This window comes from Brassica napus, chromosome C5, assembly GCF_020379485.1.
Source record: "Brassica napus cultivar Da-Ae chromosome C5, Da-Ae, whole genome shotgun sequence".
Taxonomy (NCBI): Eukaryota; Viridiplantae; Streptophyta; class Magnoliopsida; order Brassicales; family Brassicaceae; genus Brassica; species Brassica napus.
Genome location: NC_063448.1, coordinates 11,268,934 through 11,292,064, shown reverse-complemented (window position 1 = coordinate 11,292,064; position 23,131 = coordinate 11,268,934). Strand labels below are relative to the sequence as shown.

General features: G+C 32.2%; 3 protein-coding genes across 3 annotated transcripts; 1 reads left to right on the top strand and 2 right to left on the bottom strand.

Moving 5' to 3' along the window:
• Positions 1-585: 585 nt before the first annotated feature.
• Positions 586-2,965, top strand: LOC106346981 (ATP sulfurylase 2). The gene is made up of 5 exons (XM_013786464.3): positions 586-1,286; positions 1,627-2,032; positions 2,113-2,373; positions 2,464-2,550; positions 2,643-2,965. Exons 1-5 carry the CDS (start codon positions 727-729, stop codon positions 2,784-2,786), a joined length of 1,458 nt encoding a protein of 485 aa, XP_013641918.2. The 5' UTR covers positions 586-726; the 3' UTR covers positions 2,787-2,965.
• Positions 2,966-3,337: 372 nt separating this feature from the next.
• On the bottom strand, positions 3,338-4,366 carry LOC106346982 (V-type proton ATPase subunit c2-like). The gene is made up of 3 exons (XM_013786465.2): positions 4,130-4,366; positions 3,766-4,051; positions 3,338-3,662 (listed from the first exon to the last, which is right to left on the bottom strand). Exons 1-3 carry the CDS (start codon positions 4,206-4,208, stop codon positions 3,530-3,532), a joined length of 498 nt encoding a protein of 165 aa, XP_013641919.1. The 5' UTR covers positions 4,209-4,366; the 3' UTR covers positions 3,338-3,529.
• Positions 4,367-5,575: 1,209 nt separating this feature from the next.
• LOC125587078 lies at positions 5,576-6,100 on the bottom strand. The gene has a single exon (XM_048757211.1). The coding sequence runs from the start codon at positions 6,098-6,100 to the stop codon at positions 5,576-5,578; it is 525 nt and encodes a 174-aa protein (XP_048613168.1).
• Positions 6,101-23,131: the final 17,031 nt, after the last annotated feature.

Here is a 23,131-nt window from a genome sequence, read left to right as displayed (position 1 = left end):
TTTTTTTTTTTTTTTTTTTTTGATAACTCTGGTATCTGGGCAGCCACATTCCCAACTATCCTCCTTAGGGGGTCCAGCGCCCCAACGGAAGAGATGTTAAATCCGCTGTGGCCGGGGTTCGAAGTCGTGATGGCGGGCACATCGGCCGAGGTTCCTTTACCACCAGACCACGAGGCCCGGTTTGGTGATTGACTAATTTAATTTTTCATTTTCTATAAATAAAACCAAAACATAAAAGTTCTAACCAAATTTTGAATGGAACTAAATGAATTAACCAGAATTTCAAACGTAACTAAACAAAAATTTTGAACCGAAATAACTGAAACTTTTAACCAAAAATATACCGAGACTTCAGTTAATTTCCATAAACCAAACTAATCTAATATCAAATCCAATTTTTGTTTAGTTAAAATACAAATCACCTGAACCGAACCTCCAAGCTTATGTAAGTAAAATTGATGGAGAAAATAACATAATCCCAATTTCTTTGGGTATAATTAATAAAGGGCAAAGAGGACATTTCACACGGAAGGCAGCAATTCCATCCACAAGCCAAAAATTCCTGCAACTGAAAAGCAAAGAGACAAAAGTGGCAAACGTGTGGATGATGTCTTTCACAGTGTTCGGTCTTCTTTTTCTTCCTCCAATCATGTTCAACCAAATCTCGGCTTCACTGTTCACTCTCTCCACTCCACTTCTCTCGCTGACCTCTATTCACCGAGATCAATGTCTCTTCTGATCAGATCCTCTTACCTTTCTCAATCTCACTTCCAACCTAGAATCTCAAAACCATCCTCTCACACAAATCAAACCCCGTCGAAACTAGTGTTCTTATCTTCTTTTAACCACAACCCTCTCGTCAGTTTGGTGGATAAACGCAACCCAACAATGCAACCTCCCACCTTTACTCCTTCGATGACTGTTAAGAGCTCCTTGATCGACCCAGACGGTGGGGAACTCGTCGAATTAATGGTTCCCGAATCTGAGATTAAGCTGAAGAAGAAGGAATCAGAGGCGATGCCGAAAGTGGAGCTGACGAAGATCGATCTGGAGTGGGTGCACGTGATCAGCGAAGGCTGGGCTAGTCCTTTAAAAGGCTTCATGAGAGAAGACGAGTATCTTCAGAGTTTGCATTTCAACTCTCTGAGGTTGAAAGATGGGTCTCTGGTCAACATGTCTCTTCCTATCCTTCTTGCTATTGATGATGACACCAAGGAACAGATCGGTGTGTCTAAGAATGTTGCTCTTGTTAGCCCTCAAGGAGATATCATCGGTTCTCTTAGAAGGTGCATATATATTTACATATATCGAAATGGTTACATGCAATGTTCAAGAAATCACTAGACAGCACCTTATACCTGTTTATTGTTTAGGCGGTTGCTTAGGCCGAACTTTTAATTGTCTAGATAGATTTTTTTCTAAAAAAAATTGGTTTGAAAAAATCATCTTGCTCATACCCGATTTGCCCACCAGATGGCCTAGATCGATTTTTAGAACACTGGTTACAATGTAACTATAGTGTATCGAATTTTTTTATAATGAGTGTTAAAAGAGAGAGTCTCTTAATGTTGATTTGTGTAGCCTAATTGACAGTTTTACTAAATCTTCTGCTTGTTAAAATTTCAGTGTGGAGATATACAAACACAATAAAGAAGAAAGGATTGCTAGAACTTGGGGAACCACTTCTCCAGGACTGCCTTATGTTGAAGAACACATCACTCCCTCTGGAAACTGGTTGATCGGTGGCGACTTAGAAGTTTTCCAGCCGATTAAGTACAACGATGGGCTTGATCACTACAGGTTATCACCTAAACAGCTTAGGAAAGAGTTCGATAACCGTCAAGCGGATGCTGTGTTTGCATTCCAGCTAAGGAACCCTGTGCACAATGGCCACGCTCTGTTGATGAACGATACACGTAAAAGGCTTTTGGAGATGGGTTACAAGAACCCTATTCTTTTGCTTCACCCTTTAGGAGGTTTCACAAAGGCTGATGATGTTCCTCTTGATGTTAGAATGGAACAACATAGCAAGGTGAAAACTCTGTACCTTATAAAACAATTTGTTTTAGATTATTACAGGCTTTAATTCAGTTTGGTCTTTGATGTATTAAGGTTCTTGAAGATGGAGTGCTTGACCCGGAGACTACTATTGTCTCGATATTTCCATCACCGATGCACTATGCTGGTCCAACTGAAGTTCAGTGGCACGCCAAGGCTAGGATTAACGCAGGTGCTAATTTCTACATTGTGGGACGTGATCCAGCGGGAATGGGACATCCTACTGAGAAGAGAGATCTGTACGATCCTGATCATGGGAAGAAAGTCTTGAGCATGGCTCCTGGACTTGAGAAACTAAATATTCTTCCATTTAGGGTAATGCAAAGTTTGTTGATAGATTATAATAATATGCTGTGCTTCAAGTCTTGATCATGTGTTATTTTTCTCTGTTTTGTTATCCTTCAGGTTGCAGCTTACGATACAGTTGAGAAGAAGATGGCTTTTTTCGATCCCTCTCGTGCAAAAGAGTTTCTTTTCATTTCTGGAACTAAGGTAACAAGGGACAGTTCCGAGTCTTGAGATTCTTTAGAAACGGTCCGGTTTACAACCTGAGTTCTGATCGGCTTTCTTGTTTTGGTTAACAGATGAGAACGTATGCAAGAACAGGAGAGAATCCACCGGATGGGTTTATGTGTCCGAGTGGATGGAATGTTCTTGTCAAATACTATGAAAGCTTGCAAGAAGGTGATGATTCATCTAAACAACAACAAACCGTTGTTTCTGCCTAAAGATAATCATAAATGATGACTTGGCTTAGTTCAGCCCTTCATTTTATGCCTTTACGTATTTTTGGTCGTATGAAAGTCGCTAATCTTTTCCAAAACCAAAACCAATAACAATCCTGAATAATGTTCTTGCTTTATGTCGAGTGGAATATTTGTTAATTTGAATGTCAGGTTCATTGATATTTCTCTGAAAGAGGTTTTTATTTTCGGCCACCAGCACTGAAAAAGGAACAAAAAAAAGACTCTGTTGCCGGGGACTTGAACCCGGATCTCTCAGGTGAGAACCGAGTATCCTGACCAGCTAGACTACAACGGATTTGTGAGCAAAGTGTAAGATATTGATTATTGACATAGAAAGAACAACAACCGTACATCCTTCCAAATCTTATCAATCTGAACACAAAAAAGTTTACATTCAAGTCGAGTGGGACTGAAAAGCTCAAATTTTGTTTGGAGCTGAATTATACACAGAACAATATCAAGAACACTGAAACAACAAGCCGTTGTCTGAGTCTAGAGAATCAAATCACTGAATCCTCTTATTTCATTACTTATTGATGTATTACGTGCAAATTTATTTATTTTTAAAAAGAAAACACAATTAGAAAACCAAGTTCAAATGATATTTGCTTGTTTATTCATAAAGAAACTCAAAAACTAACAACAATGCCACGAAATATTGAAAGTGAAATATAATCTAAAAACATTACAAGGATTTAGCACATAAGAACAGAGACTTTCAGAGTTCACTCGGCTCTAGACTGCCCAGCACGAGAAGAGAGGATGATACCAACGATAAGACCGTACAGCGCAAGTGCTTCAGCAAAGATGAGAATCAGAATCATTCCCACAAACAGCTTTGGTTGCTGTGCATTCGCTCTACAACACACAAATCACAAATCACAAATCACATCAGATCACAAAGTCGAACACATCTCTCTAAGTGGCAAAAACACATCGCAAGAATATGTTATTCAGTTACCTGACACCGGCATCGCCGACGATTCCGATAGCCATACCGGCGGAGAGACCGGCGAGACCACAAGCGAGACCGGAAGAGAGATGAGCATAGCCATCGAAGAGATAGTAAGACTTGGCCTTTGGGTTGATTCCAGTACTGATGATGACAGCTATGATCAGACCGTAAATACCTAACACACCAGCCATAACCACCGGAACAATCGATTTCATTACAAGCTCTGGTCTCATCACCCCCATCGACGCCACACCGACCCCGCTCTTTGCTGTCCCGTACGCTGCCCCCATACCTGACGGATTGGATCGGATGAGATCAGAACCAAATCATGGATTCAATTTGGGTGGAAAGAACAAGAATTTGAAGTTACATGAGAAAACAAGAGCGGCGGCTGCGCCGAGGAACCCGAAGAAAGGAGCAGTTTCATCGCCGCTGAATCCTGAAGCCATCGCTCGTCTCCGGTGAGATCTGATCGCCAAAGAGACAAAAGCTGTTTAAAGAGAAGGAAACCAAACTTTTATGTCAACAATGGTTTGATCGATTCTTTAATTGCTGGCGGTAAGTCGTCATGTGAAATTGAACCCGACTTAAATTAGCTAACCCACCTAAACCGAATCGTCCCCAATTTCTTATTCGGTTATATAGAGTTTTGTTTGCCATTGATTCCATGAGCAACAACATACAATGTAAAGTCTTTGTGCATATGATAATGCTTGAACAATTTGAAATGTTTTTCCTTCTTCTTTTTTTTTTTTTAGATGTTTAAATCTAGTTTATGTAGCTCAGGGTGTTTATTCATCGCATTTTTTTTTATCTTATATTTTCAGTTGACCTGCATGTTTTTTTTTGTAACAACAAGTAACAGTTTGATCACACTACTTAATTACTTATGATGAAAAAAAAGTAAAATCAAGTGAAAGATACTTTCAGAGTTAACTAATTTTTAGATATTGTAATTGAACTCAAGTGAAGATACACTAGCGAATATTAATCTAGAAACAGTCATTATTCACAATTTTATGCTAAGCACTACGGATTCAAAATCTACCATCTCATCTCAGATATATCCGTTTGGATGGTCATACGATATGGATATCTAATTCTTATTGCGAACAATCGAGTTTATCTAACGTCGGTGGACAGACCTCCAAGAGATTAGTTGGTTAGGCCTCGGCATGCCGAACACCCCTAGTTATTAAAAACAAAAACCTAAAACAATTTCTTATGATTATTGTTGCCTTCTCTCTAGCTTTACGATGTGCTAGAATGTAAGCAGCTTATGCCGTCTTGCTAAGTTGCTAACCATTACTTTCTCGGCACATATAACAAAGACACCGTGGATCATGCATGACATATCCTTCAAGAGTATCATTACATACACAAAACTAATTTATTTGCTCATATGCAGCAATTTATTGTTTTGAATAGTCAATTACATTAGTCGTTTGTCAATATATATTTGTACTATTAGATTTGCATTGGCAAAATAGTTATATAAAATCGGCATGAAATAATACTATAAAATATTCCATAATGTAATTGACTATTCATATATATGGTTTGCCTAAGAATAATACTATAAATTTGTAAATCATATATGGTTTGCCTAAGAATATATAATTTAATTGAAAGAATAATATGTTTTGATTTTTTGATTTTTTTTTGTCAACAACAAAAACAGACTTATATAGACTCTGTAAACCAAACTGGTAGTTCCGCATCCATAAAGACTACAAACGAGGGTTGCTTTCTTGCACTGCGTGCTAGACTATCCGCCCTTGAATTTAACGTCCTTGGTATATGGATGAGCTATGAACTATGAGCTGTGGAAACTTCTTTGCAAGATCTTGATATCTTCCAGATAACTTGCAAATGCGGGCCATTCTTCAGGTTCAGAAACCATCTTCACCAACTGAGAACAATCCGTCGCAAAAGTAGCAGTATACTGTCTTAAATTCCTCATACATTGCATTGCCCAAATGAGCGCCTCTATCTCCGAATGAAGGGGTGATTGACACACTCTAGTATTCCTTGCTCCCATCAAACTATCAAATCCTTCCAAAGTACTACACCATCCTTGTCCCGAATATCTATCATGTTCTTTCAATGATCCATCCGCAAAGCACCATCTACCGGTGATAGTGGGGACCGACGTATTCACTACCGATTGGGCCTGATCAGATCTCGGTGCATGATTAATTTGCGCCTCAGCCCAGAGGACCGACTCTTTTTCTCCCAACTTGAGAGTATCGCGGGGGTCAATATCCAAATTGCTAAAAACCTTGTTGTTTCTTGCTTTCCATATATACCATACAATCCATGCAAAATGGTGATCTTCCATTGCCGGAGACACTCTCCAAAATAAATGATCCATATTTGCAAAAAGTGAATGAAGGGGAAAAATATATGGGTTAGACGGAATCCGTGAAAGTGCCCAGACCTGAATTGCCGGAGGGCATTCAAAGAAGACATGATTTATGGATTCCTCAGGTGCTCCACATCGTGCACATATCGTATCCCCTTTAATTCCTCGCGAACGTAGATTTTTCTTTACCGCTATGCAACCTGTGACCAGTTGCCAAAGAAAATGTTTTAACTTAGGTGGACATCGCACTTTCCAGCAGTGTGCTTTCAATAACGAAACTGATGGACCATACTCTGGTAGTGTCGTAACTTTATCTAGATACACTCGCTCCACCTCATAGCATGATTTAACCGTGTATCTCCCATTCTTTGTAAAATGCCATCCATCCCGATCCGCTGTCCGAAACCGGCTTAAAGGTATACTCTCAATTATCTGCACATCGTCCGGGTCCACCAAAGTCCTGATAACCTGTGAATTCCACGTTCTTGATGTTTCATCAATAAGAGAATCCACCGTAAGATCCGGGTAAAGGTTGTGTTGATTTTTGTTTGCTGGTCTCGGGCAGGTGGATGGGAGCCAAGGATCATTCCATACTGAAATAGATGATCCTGATCCCACCCTTTTGATTTGTTCTTTGCTAACAAGATATCTAGCTGAGACAATACTACGCCAGCCATAAGATGACGAGTAAGATCTAATTGGTTACAGGGGTGAAGCATTCCTGAAATACCTTCCTTTGAACACTCGTGCAAATAAAGTGTTCGGTTTCTCAATTAATCTCCAGAATTGTTTCCCAAGCATTGCCGTATTGAAATCTGTAAGGTCTTTAAAACCCAAACCTCCTTCATCCTTAGGCACACAAATTTTATCCCAAGATTTCTAATGCATCCCTCTAGTATTACCTCCTGGACTCCACCAAAACCGTGCCACTGCGCTTGTCAGTTTTTTCATCACCGTTTTTGGAATACGATAACATCCCATTACATGGTTTGGCAGAGCTGTTACCACTGATTTAATAATCACCTCTTTACCCCCTTTAGTGAAAAACTTGAAAGTCCATCCGTTGATCCTGTTATGTAATCTCTCTTGAAAAAACCCAAAGACTAGTATCTTTGAACCTTCCAAACTCTCAGGTATTCCCAGGTATGATCCCATTCCACCTAGATTATGTATTCCCAAAATGTCCTGTAGTTCCTGCCTTAAGTCTTCCTCGACCATATGCCCAAACTGAATCGAAGATTTTTCAAAATTTATCTGCTGACCTAATACCACTTCATATACCTTAAGAATCCGAAGAATAGTCTGGCATTCTTTCTTTTTTGCTTTACAGAAGAAAAAGCTATCATCTGCAAAGAGTAAATGGGATATCGAAGGGCAAGCCCTAGCGAATTTTATACCCATCATATGTTTCTCCCTCTCCGCCTTTTTAATATTCGCTATCAGCGCTTCCATGCACATAATAAATAGATAAAGAGAAAGAGGATCCCCCTGACGAAGCCCCCGCTGTGGAATTATATTTCCTTTCGGTTGCCCATTTAATAACACTCTATATTGTACTGAGGAAATACATTCCATCATCAGTTGTATCCAATGGTGATCAAAACCCATTTTAGATAGAAGTTGTTGAATGAAAATCCATTCAACTCTATCATAAACTTTATTCATATCCGTTTTTATGGCCATAAATTTGTCCTTACACGCATTATTAGTCCTCAATCCATGGAACATCTCATGGGCTATAAGTATGTTATCCGAGATCAGCCTTCCTGGCACAAAGGCCGATTGTGTTTCCGAGATAAGAGAAGGAAGGCACACCTTCAACCTCTGACATAAGACCTTCGAATCTTATATCCTACATTACATAAACTGATAGGTCTGAGTTTAGTCATTCGCGTAGGTCTCTCTGTTTTAGGGATTAAACAAATATTCGTCATATTTAACCTTGTATCTAGGATCCCTGATGACAAAAAATCATTAACCATTTCCAGTAGATCCTTTTTTATTATATGCCAAGAGTGCTGAAAGAAAAGAGCCGTCATCCCATCCGGTCCTGGGGCTTTTTCCGGATGCATCATAAACAAAGCTTGATGTACTTCCTCCTCAGTTACAAGCCGGATTAACCGCTGATTCATCTGAGGAGTAATCATAGGTATAATCTCTTCCAAAAAACCATCAAACTCTGTAGGAGAGGTTGTCTGAAACAAATCTCCAAAATAATCTACTGCTACCTTCTCTACACCTTGTTCCTCAATAATCCATTCACCATTCGTATCATATAGGCCAACAATTCTATTGCGAGCCCAGCGTTGTTTTGTCAGTGCATGATAGAATTTTATATTCAAATCTCCTGAAGTATGCCACATATTATGAATTTTCTGTTGCCAATACTCTTCCTCGTCTTTATACGCTTCCTGCAATTTCCTCGAAACATCCAAGATTTCCTCTTGAGTTCTACTATTATCATTTTGAACTTCTTCCAGCGCTTGTTGCAGCTCACTGAATTTTTCCTTCCCATATGGTGGGTTATTTTTACGCCATGTGAAAATCTCATGTCGGCAATTAATAATTTTCGATTCGAAAACCTCCGAATTCTCCGCTGCCGATTCTCCCCAACCCCTCTCAATTGAATCCAATAAACCCTCCTGTCCAATCCACCTTTTATCAAAACGGAATTGTCCTCGTCGCCGCTGTATTTTATTGTCCAAGTAAGCCACCACTGGTCTATGGTCAGAACTCACCATTCCTAAATATTCTGTGAAAGAACATGGAAAAAGTGTATGCCAATCTTCATTGGCTAATGCTCGGTCCAACCGACACTTAACCAATCCTTTATTTTTTCTCCCTTGCCAGGACATCCTATTTCCTCTGGCTGGGAATTCCAGTAATCTCGTATCCCTAATCATATTATTAAAAGATAAGAAAGATGCTGGGCTCCTTAGCGTCCCTCCTTCTTTTTCATGATTACCGGTAATCTCATTCAAATCTCATATTATAAACCACAGCTCTGATCTTGCCAGGCCGTACCTGGTTAAACGTGCCCATATGTGATCTGTCAGTTGTTGTACCGGCTCTCCATATACAAAAGTCATAAAAACTTTTTTCCCTAGAGCCATCGCTTCCACATCAATCATCCTATTACTAGTATATAAAATATTTACTTGGAATTCATTATTATAGAATAAGGCAAGTCCCCCTATTGTACCAATTGGGTCCACCGTAACTAAGTTGTCATTGCAGAAATGGGTCTGAAACCTTGAATGAAAGTCAAATCTTGTTTTGTTTCAGACAAAAATAGAAAATCCGGTTTGTGTTTATGCCAAATTTCCCTTAGGTAACTGATTGTCCAGTTACTTCCCGCACCTCTACGATTCCAACTCAATACTTTCATAAAAAATTCCTATTAATAAGCTCTACAGAGCTAGTCAACCGGGAGTGAAGAGACCCTAACAGTCCATAAACCGATATGGATGTACTTACGAAACTCATATACCCAGCAACATGTTTATATTTATCCCTTTGGCTTCTTAGTATTACTACAATCTGTATGTCGTCCTTGAAACTATGCAACATTAAACCTTTAGCCTGATACCCATATAACCATTCTTGTAGCCATGTTTTCCGATAAAAAATATAATCAATAAGGGAGCATAAGGCTAATACATTTTCCACCCAAGATGATAAATTTGGAAGCATTAATATAATGGACCCGACAAACGCAACATCTTGAACAACACATAACGAGACGACCCAAGAGTACTTAAGAAATATCATTTGTATCAACATAATATTTCCACAAAGACCACGACTGAGAAATATCCATACAGTTGCCTTGATCAAAATAAACACTCCATATTTGCATTAACTGTTGAGTCCACTCCATACCAAACATTTCCAACTTGACAAAATCATCAGAAACAGACCATATTAACATCATTTGAAAAACCATGCACCCATAATCCACACCCATAACCGTTTTCTCAGTGTACTTCAATAGTGTATGTGTTTGACTTAAGGAGGCCAAACACATGAGAAGTAGCATAGTAAGATGTCTCATGCCGTCACTACGTAACCGGATTTGTAAAATCCCTCGACCTTTTGCATCCCTGAGCCTCCAGACCAAAGAAAACCGCTTCCACAAGAAGGTTTGTATTAGAAAATATAACCCATCCCCAAAATCAAACTCTAGTGCATTATACGAATAATAATCCGTAGCAAACCAATTTACGTAAACCAGAGACCATGTTCTCTCGGCCCCTCTTCCGCTCAGATCAGTAACAGAATTGTTTCCTTTCCTGAAACTCTTTCCATTGACCATATATACCATCCAAACATCATACGTACTCCTCATTTGTTCTGAAAGAATTGTAATTACAACAGGATGATGATAAACATCAAGCTTTATTGATACCATATCGTCCACCTGTGCCACCATGAAGAAGAGTTCCATAGCCGTTGTAATACCCAAGCTGGATCTCTGCAACTGGGTTGATGAAGCCAGGCAGAGAAATTGTCTTGCTGCGAGTGATCCATGCGATGCAACCAAGACAACCAGAAAATTTATATCAAAACAATGTGACCAAATAACACCAAACATCCCTCTTAGGTTCCAAATAAAAACCAAACACCAATGTGAAACTGCCCCAATGAAGATCAACCAAACAATATCAACGCTTATCAAAGGAAAGAACCTATGATAATAAGCATAATAGCCATTTTTATTCCAATACTTCATCTTCCTTAAGGAGCTAACCAACATCGTTAACCCAAAAATAAATAAAGAAAATATAAAGAAAAAACCAAATATGCTCAAAGAGCTTATTAAAACATTAGAAACAAGGAAATCCACGATCACAAAATGCTTCCATAACTTTTTCCCTTTCTTAAGCTGATCCACATTCTCAATAGAGTTATTATCCTCTCCAACACCACTAGCTCCATCCAGACTCTTGTCATTTTCCTCCTCATCCGTCAGGTTTTGAAAGTCATTATCAATACCTTCATTCTCCCCTGTCTTTTCCATATTAACTTGTTCCTCATCTACCTCCATCACATCCTCATCTAAAACTTTAGCGCCAAACTCTAATGCTTTATTTGCTAGTTCTAAGCCATTCTCCATCTCTACAAAATTCATAATTACCTCTGTAGGGTCTGTTTGAGCCAGGTTTGTTTCCAGCTGGGCAATGAAGGGATTGGCTTAGTTATCTGCTCCTCCCCCTTTTGAACGCTTCGTAACACGTTCTCCTGAATCTCTCCTTCTTCATGTGGTTCCTCTCGTATATTGCGCAAAGGACTTATTTCCCTTTTTGAGCCGCTGCAAGACCGATCTAGCTCCTCCTGTGATGTGCCTCTTAATGATAGCCGAAGCCTATCAATCCCAATCTTCCCCGTATACCAAAAAAATCCTTCGTGAATCCGAGAAATCTCGTAGCGATTTCGGTAAAACCCTTGTAACCATATACCCTTGTCGATTCTATGTCACTCTGATCTTGTCGTCCTGGCAAAGATCTACTCGATCCTGTATCCTCCACTGATTGCCCGGATCCCGTCGTCGAAAAAGCATGGAAACCCTAGAAAGTTATCGCCGTCGCCATCGCCATCGCCATATGTATGTTTAGATTTTAGTTTAGGTATATTCTTGATATTAGTATAAGAATATTCGATCATTTGCCTTTACTTTCGATTTTCTGTAAAGAATTTTGAATTCAATGAAATACAATAATAAGATTACATGTTTAGATTTTGGTATTAGTATAATAATAATATTTGATCATTTGCTTTTATATTTAGATTTTTTTTAGGGAATGAAAGATTCCAATCTTATAAATATATGTGGTAGCTAATTTAAATCTATACTATTAAAGCAGGATACTATTGTCTTTTTTACCTTAGCCTGCCCTTTCTTTACTAACATTTCATGTTTCATTAAGGGCAATCAAGTAATATTAATAACACATCTATATTGGGCCATTTTTTCGGATCTAGCCCACTGTCCACGTTAGATCTCTCTTGGGCCATTTGGGCCGATTAAGAAATCAGATCCAATTCTCACAGTTTTTTTTCCTTTGGGCCATTGAGTCCAAGTTCGAATAATTTTTTTTCAACATTTCTTAATTATTTTTTTTCTTAATATAATTTAAGCATTCATAAAAAAATGAATTTTTCATTGAAAAGTATAAATCTTTATTAAAAGTATATAATTATTTCTATAAAAAATATTAACCACATAATAAAATTAATTTATCAGAGTTATACCAATTTAATTTATTAAAAAAATAAAGTTTAATTTTTTAAACATAAATAGTCATTTAAAATGAAACACGATAAATAAAGATAAAAAGTTTAAGTCTTTTATAAATTAAAACACAAATATATGAAATATGACATTTACTAAATATTTGTCAATTGAAAAAAAAAAAAAAATGAATCCGCGCTTTCAAAGCGCGGTCAAAATCTAGTCGAAGGTTAAAGATTAACCATGGTATATATATTGAGAATATTTTGTGGCAAGTTAAAAGATAGTGAGCACTCAAATTTTACTAACCATGCGTTAGTTTAAGAATAGTGGTTATAGTTATACTAACCAAATATATATATATATATATATGATTTTATAAATTAATCTTCTACTAAGTCTAACTTTAAACAATGGTTTAAGCACAAAAAAAAGTATTTTTTCATCACTAAAACAATCTATTTTAATAAAATCGATCAAGTACGCCTGATGTGTCTAAAATCAAATTTGATTTAGTGACCCATTACAACAAATATTAAGAGCTAAGACCCAATGGTTGTAACAAAGATAAGAACAAACTTTAGAGTACACACTTATTACACTATGTACACACCCCATTTCCACCCCTCAAAGTTTTCAACACGTGCCCTTTAGACATCTCCAAAAAAGTAATTCTGTTCTGAAGTTTCCAAAATTCTATATTTGAAGTTTCAATGTATTTTTTTCCAAAAGTAAAACTTCAAACCAAACTTCAAAATTATTTATATTTTACACTATGGTCCTTATATTTATCATAGTTGATGTAAATTCATAAAACTTCTATAAATAACTAGTACATATATATAAATATTACAGAAATATTAATTAAAAAAATCTTACACTAAAATATAAAATTATAAATAAAAGTACATAATTAAATATTAAACTGCAAGCAAATACTATATTATTCCATAAAATTATTTCCGTAATGCTCCCATATATGATCAACTAGTGCATTTCGAAATAAGAAACAATTCTCTTTATTTTTTATTTGTAGATTACGAGCCAAAAATTGTTGAAATCGGATATCCTCATAATATGGCCGCTGATAGTTTGATAGCATCAAACGAAAAAATCCTTGATCTTTTAAACGAAAGTACAACAAGCAGGGAAAAAGGTCATGGGATGATTGAATTACGACTGCAAAATGAAGCAAAAAAGTTAGTTTTTAAAGAAGTAAAAGAGAAAAATAAAATATTGCTGAAAAACTTAGCTTCTATCGATGGTGTTAATATTCATGAATACATTCTATCTGAACAAGAAATAATTGTACGAAAAAGGCGTCAAGAGCAACAACAACAATCATCTTTGGTTACACAATTTGTTTGGACAATATTTTGGAGATTTGGGAGGTTCCGGAGCAAATTTACCAGACTATTAGTGTTGTTATAATATTTAAATTTGAGTAGTAATTATGTCTTCATGTGTTTTTTTAATAAGTTTTTATTATGGTTTGTAATATTCTTGTTGTTTAATTTTAGTTTTAAAATATTATAAATCTTGTTTTAAAATTTTTATTTAATTTCATGTGTAAAACTTAAATTTATAAAACAAATTTGAAATATTTATGAAATATAAAAGTTTTAAGGATTAAAACAATAAACAAAAAAATATTTAAGAATTATAAATATGATGTATAATTGTAAGTACCAAAATGTAAATAAAAAGATTTTTGAAAACCGAAACTCTATATTTGGAGTTTCGGTCTTCAAAATTTGAAGTTTTGAAATTACTTTTTGGAGAGCAAAAAAACTCTATATTTGGACTTATAGAGTTTCTGTAGGAGATGCTTCTCAACGAAGAGACATCATCATTCCTTGAAACACCAAGCAATTCCCGGTGGTGTTCTCCGGCATCCATCATCTTCTCCGGCGTTCAACCCTACTCCAACAGTCTCTCTTATTTTAAACTTCAAAAATTACCGGTGATTTAGGAAATCCAGTGCTAAAGTCTTCATTTTAGCACCCGGTTTGAAGTTTAAACTTGTTGTCAATCCTCCTTTACAACCTTTACTCAATCTTCTTAACCGACTCCTCTGTATCCTCTACCAAAATCCCTTCCGCCACTAACCGACTCCACCGAATTGCGAACCTTACATCTCCAAATTATTAAACACAGGGATTGCTCAATCGATCCAAAAGTGAACTCTTTGTTGGACTGTTCTTCCAAATGCCAACTCTACTGAATTCCTTTTGAGACAACCAAGATTAATCCATCATCTTCTTCATCCTTTCCGACTGAAAAGCTTAACCCCTTGAAACCAAGGTCAGATCTGTCGGGTGAAGACTAATATTCATAGGATAGGATTCAGAGCAAATCCTTCGATAAAGATAAACTAATTCAAAAGATCGAGATTTGAATTAAACTTGCGAAAGAGACGAACAAATCCGACCAAAGATCAGAACTTTATTCCAAACTCATAAACAAATATAAATGAAACAAACCATGAAGTATTGTTTTGTTATGAGTTGAGAAACACAACAAAGACATAATCGCTCTAAGCCGAAAGAAAAGTCTGATTCAACAAAGATCAGAAGATTAACCAGAAAACAAAAACGGGGAGAGAGAAGAATTAGGAGAGAGAAAATAGTTGTGTTGATTTAAAACTATTAAAACGGCTGTGTTTTGTATTTTATGGTAGTGACATAAGATGGTAATTCTTTAGGAAAAATCATGGTTATTCCTTTTTTTTACTTCTGTTTTAATAGATACTAGATCCTGATCCGCGCGCCAGCGCGGTTATGAATTTTCGGTTTTTGATTATTTAATTTATTAAATGATCTATTTGTAATATTTGATCATATTATGTTCACTAAATAAATATTTTTTTGCATCTTAAACTATCTATTTTTTTACGAATGTGCGATATCATATAAAAAATTAAGTATATAGAGTTAATTAGAAAATTGTAAAAACATAATTTTTTCTTTCGTGTGCGATATCATATAAACAATGACCCACCCAGTTAACAGAAATCATGATTTCTTTCATGCGTGGTTTTTTTTATTCGAATCATTTCGTAAAAAATATATTAAATTGTACATATTTTAATTAGAATATTTTTAAATATCTTTACCTTTTTATTTGAAATGCAACTCAATATTTTTTAAAAACAATTATAACAAAACCTTTGAAAATATTTTTAGACGTTTTTTGAAAAATATGAAAATTAACATTTTAAATTATAATTATCCTAAAATATGATTAGTTTTGATGTAAACCAAAACTAAAATTATGTCAAAAATAATTATATTCAATGATAATAACAATTTAAATTGAATTTTTTAAAAAAAAATATATATACGAAAAATATTGTTAGAAAGAAATATTCATTCATCTTTCAAATATAAAATAAAAATATTATAATTAAATAATAAAAATTATAAATAAAAGCCATAAATTTAGCAAACGACAAATGAGTTATATTATGCTAAAATTTTGTTTAAATTTATACTACCGATAGGATCAAATACCATATAATTTTTTAAAAAACATATCCATTCTTAAATATTTTTTGAATAAATAATAATTTTTAAATATAATCAATTGAAAAATAATACCCGTACGATCATGTGAGTTAAAATCTAGTTTTATTGATGCATGTTATATATTAGTGCTGCAAGTTTTAGATAACATTTTAATGATGCTCGTGTTGAAAAATCTTCATTATTAAAATTATGCACGTAAAGATAACTTATGAGTTTTTTTTGTTGATTAAATGACATTACGTCCAAATTCATTTAAAGATATTTCATTAATGTAACTGAAAAAGTCAATCAATAAAATAGGTAGTTTAAATTCATTTAAGGATATTTCATTAATATAACTAAAAAGACAAGAAATAAAATAGGTAATTTAAATTTATTTAAGGATATTTCATTAATGTAACTGAAAAAAACGAACAAAAAAATATGAAGTTTAATTAATGAAGTAAGAGCATTTTCAAATGGGTACTTCTCTTTTAATAATATAGATGTTTAATTATTATTAGGTGATTTCTCGTGTCCATACACGGATACAAACATTTACAAAAAAATAAAATTATTATAATTGATTAACTTTATATTTTTAATTATTGATAAGTTTAAATTATTTTGTAGTTTGTATATTAGAAAGACAAATATAACACTGTTTTAAACTACATTGTTACATTATAATAATTAAATATATGATTTTAGGTATAATAATTTGGATCGGTTCAGTTATTTTTGGTATGTTGATTTGTATAATTTTTTCAATTGAATTTTAATTATACTAAATCAGATTATATATAATTTAATTTAGTTTCTAAGATTTGTAAATATGTATTTTAAATTGATATATTTTTTTGGCTTAAATTTATGAGAAAAAAGTTTATGTGTTGATCAGAAGTTGTATAAGTGAACCAAATTTGAAATCTTTTAAAAACACGTGGTCATTAGAGTTTTAGAACGTAATAGTAACCTAATTAATTTTAGCAAATACCACATTCATAGGAAAACAATTTTCTAATGGAATTAGATTTGAGATAAATACTTGTTTATTTTTATAGATATTGAAACATTCACATAGGCTTGAGAATCTGTAATTATGAAAAGAAAAATCTGTATGAAATTGTAAGAGAATTTGTTTAAAATAAGAGATTGAATAATTATCCAAAAAGTAAATATTATTTTAGAAATTTTATAATTAAAAAAAATAATTTCTTTAGTGTATTAAAAGTAAATACTGATTTGTTAACTAAATTGACTTTTTCTTATGAAAAGGAGTTATTATATTTAAAATGAAAAATATTTAACTAAAATTATTAACAATCGTAGAAAAACGTTATTAAACAAAAAATTTCAAGAAAATTTTATGAAAGTGAGATTTATATAAAAGGAAAATATTTTTTAAAAATCACATGTTTTAAATATCAAAAATCACTATATTTTTATTTAAGATATTATTTCTGATACTAAATTCCTTTATGATATTGATATGATTTTATAAAAAAATAATATTACGAAAAACGAAAATATAAATAGATATATTAGTAATGGAAATTAGTAAATAGTTTATGAAATTGGGGTTTATATAAAAGGAAATTTCATATTGTCAAATTACATGTTTTAAATATAACAAACTGCTATATATTTTTTACTTTTAAGATATTTCCTTTTTGATACTAAATTTCTTTATGATATTGATATGATTATATATATATATATATATGTACATACATATATATATTAAAAACGAAAAATAAAAATAGTTTATAAATGTTTTTTTAAATATATATATTTTACATAAGAAAAAATTATTAATAAAAACTAAAATATAAATTTTGATAATGAAAATTACAAAATAATATTTCATTAAGGTTAACAATGTAATAAACCATCGTGAGAATTAACTTGAGCGCGCGACACATAGGAAACTGACTTCTAAAATAATATTATAGAGATGATTTACGATAACCAATATAATAGATAGATAAGAAAAATTACTTGTATTGATATTGTCCTTAACTTAATGTATTATGGTTTTCATTGTCGTAATTATCTAGAACATCGATGTATATTTATCTTAAACAATTCTTGGTATAGTATATTTATATGACAAATAGATATATTTTAAATAAAATATGCAAATAAGCAAATAAAATTATAAGAAAATAAAATTATTAAAAATATTAACAAATAAGCAGAAAAATCTAATATTATGGAAGTCGACACATAAGTCAAATCACTTCATAAATAATAGTATAGACAAGACAGCGAAAGTTGTATGTTCTGGTACGGGTGTTGAATTATATAATGAAGTTAAATCTTTTATTTCTTACTTCTTAAAACAAAATCCTATAATTACAGATTAGAAATATGTATATGGATATTTATGAATAATGTGATATCGCAAAAATAGGAGGCACACTATTAACAACATAAAAATTTAAGAGTCAGCTAATTGCATTCAACTGCAACCAACGTCGAGTTGGCCCAGTGGTAAAGGAGTTGCGGTTGCAACTTCCGTCACCCGGGTTCGGTTCGCTCTGGAAGAGACTATTTACAATGCTTGGGTTCCCGGCAAAGAAGTGAAAACACCATTTTTTGTACCAAAAAAAAAAAACTAACTGCATTCATGAATGGAACGTCACCGGTTGAGTATTAGATTTGGTGATACGGAAATATAAAGATTAATTCATAAATTAAAAACATATGTCTATATATGCTGATATGCAATAAGAAAGTGAAAAATCAGTCCAATAATGATGCAAATAATATAATTCTACATGCCGATATGTATGTGTACATAGAGTAGATATGAAAAATATATGCATCGATGTCTTCTTTTGTTAATAGGAAAAGGATCCGGATTCTTAGGCCAGACTAATTTTCTAGGCTAGAAGCTGCGTTTGGGGACATTGAGAATTTGCGTTAATCTTTCTTCCCAACGAAACCAATTATAAATGATAAACCACTAGTCCAACAGATCCTCTTATTACTAAAAGAGGAGCAAAAAAATAAGAATAACTTTTAAATTACATTATATTTATAAGTATGTCATTTGCTAACGTGTCATCACTAAAGTTCTTCTCAACTTCCTTTTATTTAGACCCACTTAGCAACGACACCTTGAAACGTCTATATTGTATCTATATTATTAAAACAGGATCCTATTGTCATAATTACCTTAGGGGCATGTTTCCTTCACTAACATTGCATGTTTCATTAAGGGCAATTAAGTAATATTAATAACAAATCTATATTGGGTCATTATTTTTGGATCCAGCCCAAATCAAATCTCTCTTGGGTCATTTGGGTCTATTAAAAAATCAGATTCAATTCTCACCTTTTTTTTTTCTTTGGACCATTGAGTCCAATTAAAGCAGGATCCTATTGTCATAATTACCTTAGGGGCATGTTTCCTTCACTAACATTGCATGTTTCATTAAGGGCAATTAAGTAATATTAATAACAAATCTATATTGGGTCATTATTTTTGGATCTAGCCCAAATCAAATCTCTCTTGGGCCATTTGGACCTATTAAAAAATCAGATTCAATTCTCACCTTTTTTTTTACTTTGGACCATTGAGTCCAAGTTCAAATAATTTTTTTTCAACTATTCTTAATTATTATTTTTTTATTTTCTTAATATAATTTAAGCATTCATAAAAATAATTGAATTGTTTTATTGAAAAGTATAAATCTTTATTAAAAGTATATAATTTTTTAATTAAAATATTAACCCCATAATAAAATTAATTTATCAGAGTTATACCAACTTAATTCATTAAAAAATAAAGTTTAATTTTTTAAACATAAATAGTCATTTAAAATGAAATACGATAAATAAAGATAAAATTTTTAAGTCTTTTATAAAATAAAACACAAATATATGAAAATGTGACATTTACTAAATATTTGTCAATTGAAAAAAAAAACAAAAATAAACCCGCGCTTTGAAAGCACGGATCAAAATCTAGTTATTTTATTATAATTAAAGTATGGTCTTTCACACGTGATTTTTAGCTCCCACTAGGATTAATATGCCTTTGATAATTTTTCAAGAATAGCACTTTCAAATTCATCGCTACGTTGAACTCTAATGATTGCTATTTCTATTGGAACCTCAGGCAAATAAATCGATACTACAAGTTTGTTAGTTGCAGTCTCCATTTTCTTTGGACATAACTATGTTCTCTTTCTTCAAATATATCTATTTGTCAATAAAATATTTTTTTTTTGTTCATTATTCCTGAGATTTCTAAAACCTGCAAATGCTTGCAAGATGCAACTCAAAATTTTAATCAATATTTGAATTTAAACAAAAAGAACAAATTTCCGTCCATTTAATAGATGCAGTTGAATAAATAAATCAATTTAAGAAACTTAGAACAGTCATAAGGAGTATGCAATATTTTATGAAAATTCTTTTTAGTTTTCAAAAATCCACCTACAAAATGAGGAAAGTATGATATTTTCATAAAAACAGAATATTCTTTAAATTGAGCTTTGTCAACACATTAACTTTATAGTTAATGCTTAGATATATCTTCAAAGTTTAAATAGCAATTAAGTATATTATATTTAAAAAAAGCAAAAATTAAAAATAACTTTTAAAGTGTATTATATTTACAAGTATGTCATTTGCTGACGTGTCATCGTGAGAGTTCTTCCCGGCTTCTTTTTATTTAGACTCATTTATATCTAGAATAATTATTAATTATGCCATTGGTATGTCGTTATAGACAATTATGCCATTGGTATGTCTTTATACACAAAAAAGCAACGACACCTTGAAACTTCTGTATTGTATGATTTTATTATAACTAAGTGTGATCTTTTACATGTGATTTTTAGCTCCCAGTGGGATTAATATGCCTTTGATAGTTTTTCAAGAATAGCACTTTCAAATTCATCGCTACGTTGAACTCTAGTGGTTACTATTTCTATTGGAACCTCGGGCAAATAAATCAATACTACATGTTTGTTAGTTGCAGTCTCCATTTTCTGTTCATAGTATGTTCTCTTTGTTCTTCTTTTTTTGGACATAATTATGTTCTCTTTCTTCAAATATATCTATTTGTCAATAAAATACTGTTCTTTTGTTCATTATTCCTGAGATTTCTAAAACCTGCAAATGCTTACAAGATGCAACTCAAAATTCTAATCAATATTTGAATTTAAACAAAAAGAACAAATTTTCGTCCATTTAATAGATGCAGTTGAATAAATAAATCAATTTAGGAAACTTCGAACAATCATAAGGACTATGTAGGGGTGTTCAATCCGGATATCGGTTCGGTTTAGGTTCGTTTTTTTTTGGTTTTTGGTATTTCGGTTAGTAAAATATAACTACCATTCTAAATCCATATTTACTTCGGTTTGGTTCGGTTTATATACCGTCGGTTTTCGGTTTATTCGGTTTTATACCAAAAACATAATTATTTAGTTTGAGATTATATAAAATGAATTTTAGAGTCATATTGTCAACACAGTCATTTATTAAAAATATATTACATGTTCAAATAAATGAAAAATAAAATAAAAATGCTTCTACCATCAAATAAAATAATCAAATCTATAATTAAAATCAGAGCCTGAAATTTTGAAAATAAAAATATGAAACAAAACAGAAACATGAAAGAAAAGTTTTTCCACTCTTCCATATTTAGTGTTCATTAAAGTCATGCTTTTTCGATTGAACATGAAACTCTGTTTGTTTATAGATAAGAAAAAAGTTATGAAAATTTTCCATTAATTATTTTGTATCAAATTTATAATCTTCATATTAATTTAGTGAATACTAAAATAAAACAAAAAGATAAAAAAACTTAAAAATAAGATGTCTGAATTACGATGTATTGTTATTTAATTATAGTTCAATTGTTTTACAAATTGTTCTTTATTACTATAACATTATGGTAATAGTTATTAACACAAATTTAACTTATATAACAAATAGATATTCATGTATTGTTATAAAATAGATACATATTTACATGTTTCTACTTTTAGTCGGTTTTGTTCGGTTTATTTGGTTTAATCGGTTATATACCAAACCATATCCAAATCCTATGGTTTTTATAAAATTATATCCATTCGGTTTATATGGTATATACCAAAACCAAACCATATTATCTATTTCGGTTTGGTTCGGTTCGGTACGGTTCGGTTTTACCATATTGAACAGCCATAGGACTATGCAATATTTTATGGAAATTCTTTTTAGTTTTCAAAAATCCACCAACAAAATGAGGAAAGTATGATATTTTCATAAAAACGGAATATTCTTTAATTTGAGCTTTGTCAACACATTAACTTTATAGTTAATGCTTAAAGATATCTTCAAAGTTTAAATGGCAAATAATCCGTTAAAGTGTATTATATTTAAAAGAGAAGCAAAAAATAAGAATAACCTTTAAAGTGTATCCTACTATATATTAATTGAGAAGTCACTTTAGTGACTTTTGCTTACGTGTCGATTATAGGTAAACTCTTACAAAATTGTTATAATTTGATTGGTCGATGATTTTTAATTATTATTTATTTTATTTAGAACTAAAAAAAAGGTAAATCTATAACCAATTAATATAATTTGCCAAATAATTTACATAATATTACAAATAATTATTTATGGTAACTAATTGTTTAAATTATAGAAAGAGAAATAAATTGATCATTTTCTATATTTATAAAATACATAAAATAATAAACGATAAACTGTTTATAGAAATTAATATAGCGATTTTATATTCTTATTTAAAAGCATTATATTTTGTGTAAATTATCATAATACCTATTAATATCTTGATTTATAATCATTTATAACAACATTTATCAAATTATTTTTCTTGACTTATTGTATATTTTAAATTATCATAAGGGTTTTATGTCATCTATGAGAGCTTATAAATTAATTTATAAAATTTGTTTTAAAATCTCATTCTACTATCCTACTATATATTGATTGAAAAGTGACTTAAGAGGCTTTTTCTTATGTGTCGATCATATATGAAATCCTAAAAAATTGTTATACATTGATTGGTCGATATTATTTAATATAGATCATTTTTTTATATTTTTTAAAATATATAAAATAATAAGCGACAAAAAGTTTATATAAATCAATATAATGATTTTATATTCTTATTTAAAAGCATTATATTTTATATAAATTATCATAATAACTATTAATATCTTCTAAAGTTCATATTATATGCTTTATAAATCATCTATAAAAACATTTATCAAACTATTTATCTTGGATTAT

Bases quoted from the DNA above. Each gene is read 5' to 3' on its own strand.
- LOC106346981 (XM_013786464.3), top strand. From the start codon at position 727: ATGTCTCTTCTGATCAGATCCTCTTACCTTTCTCAATCTCACTTCCAA. The intron at 1,287-1,626 runs GTGCATATATAT...TTAAAATTTCAG, and splicing joins ATCATCGGTTCTCTTAGAAG to TGTGGAGATATACAAACACA. The intron at 2,374-2,463 runs GTAATGCAAAGT...GTTATCCTTCAG, and splicing joins TAAATATTCTTCCATTTAGG to GTTGCAGCTTACGATACAGT.
- LOC125587078 (XM_048757211.1), bottom strand. From the start codon at position 6,100: ATGGAAGATCACCATTTTGCATGGATTGTATGGTATATATGGAAAGCA.
- LOC106346982 (XM_013786465.2), bottom strand. From the start codon at position 4,208: ATGGCTTCAGGATTCAGCGGCGATGAAACTGCTCCTTTCTTCGGGTTC. The intron at 4,052-4,129 runs GTAACTTCAAAT...CCAATCCGTCAG, and splicing joins CGCCGCTCTTGTTTTCTCAT to GTATGGGGGCAGCGTACGGG. The intron at 3,663-3,765 runs GTAACTGAATAA...TGTGTGTTGTAG, and splicing joins GTCGGCGATGCCGGTGTCAG to AGCGAATGCACAGCAACCAA.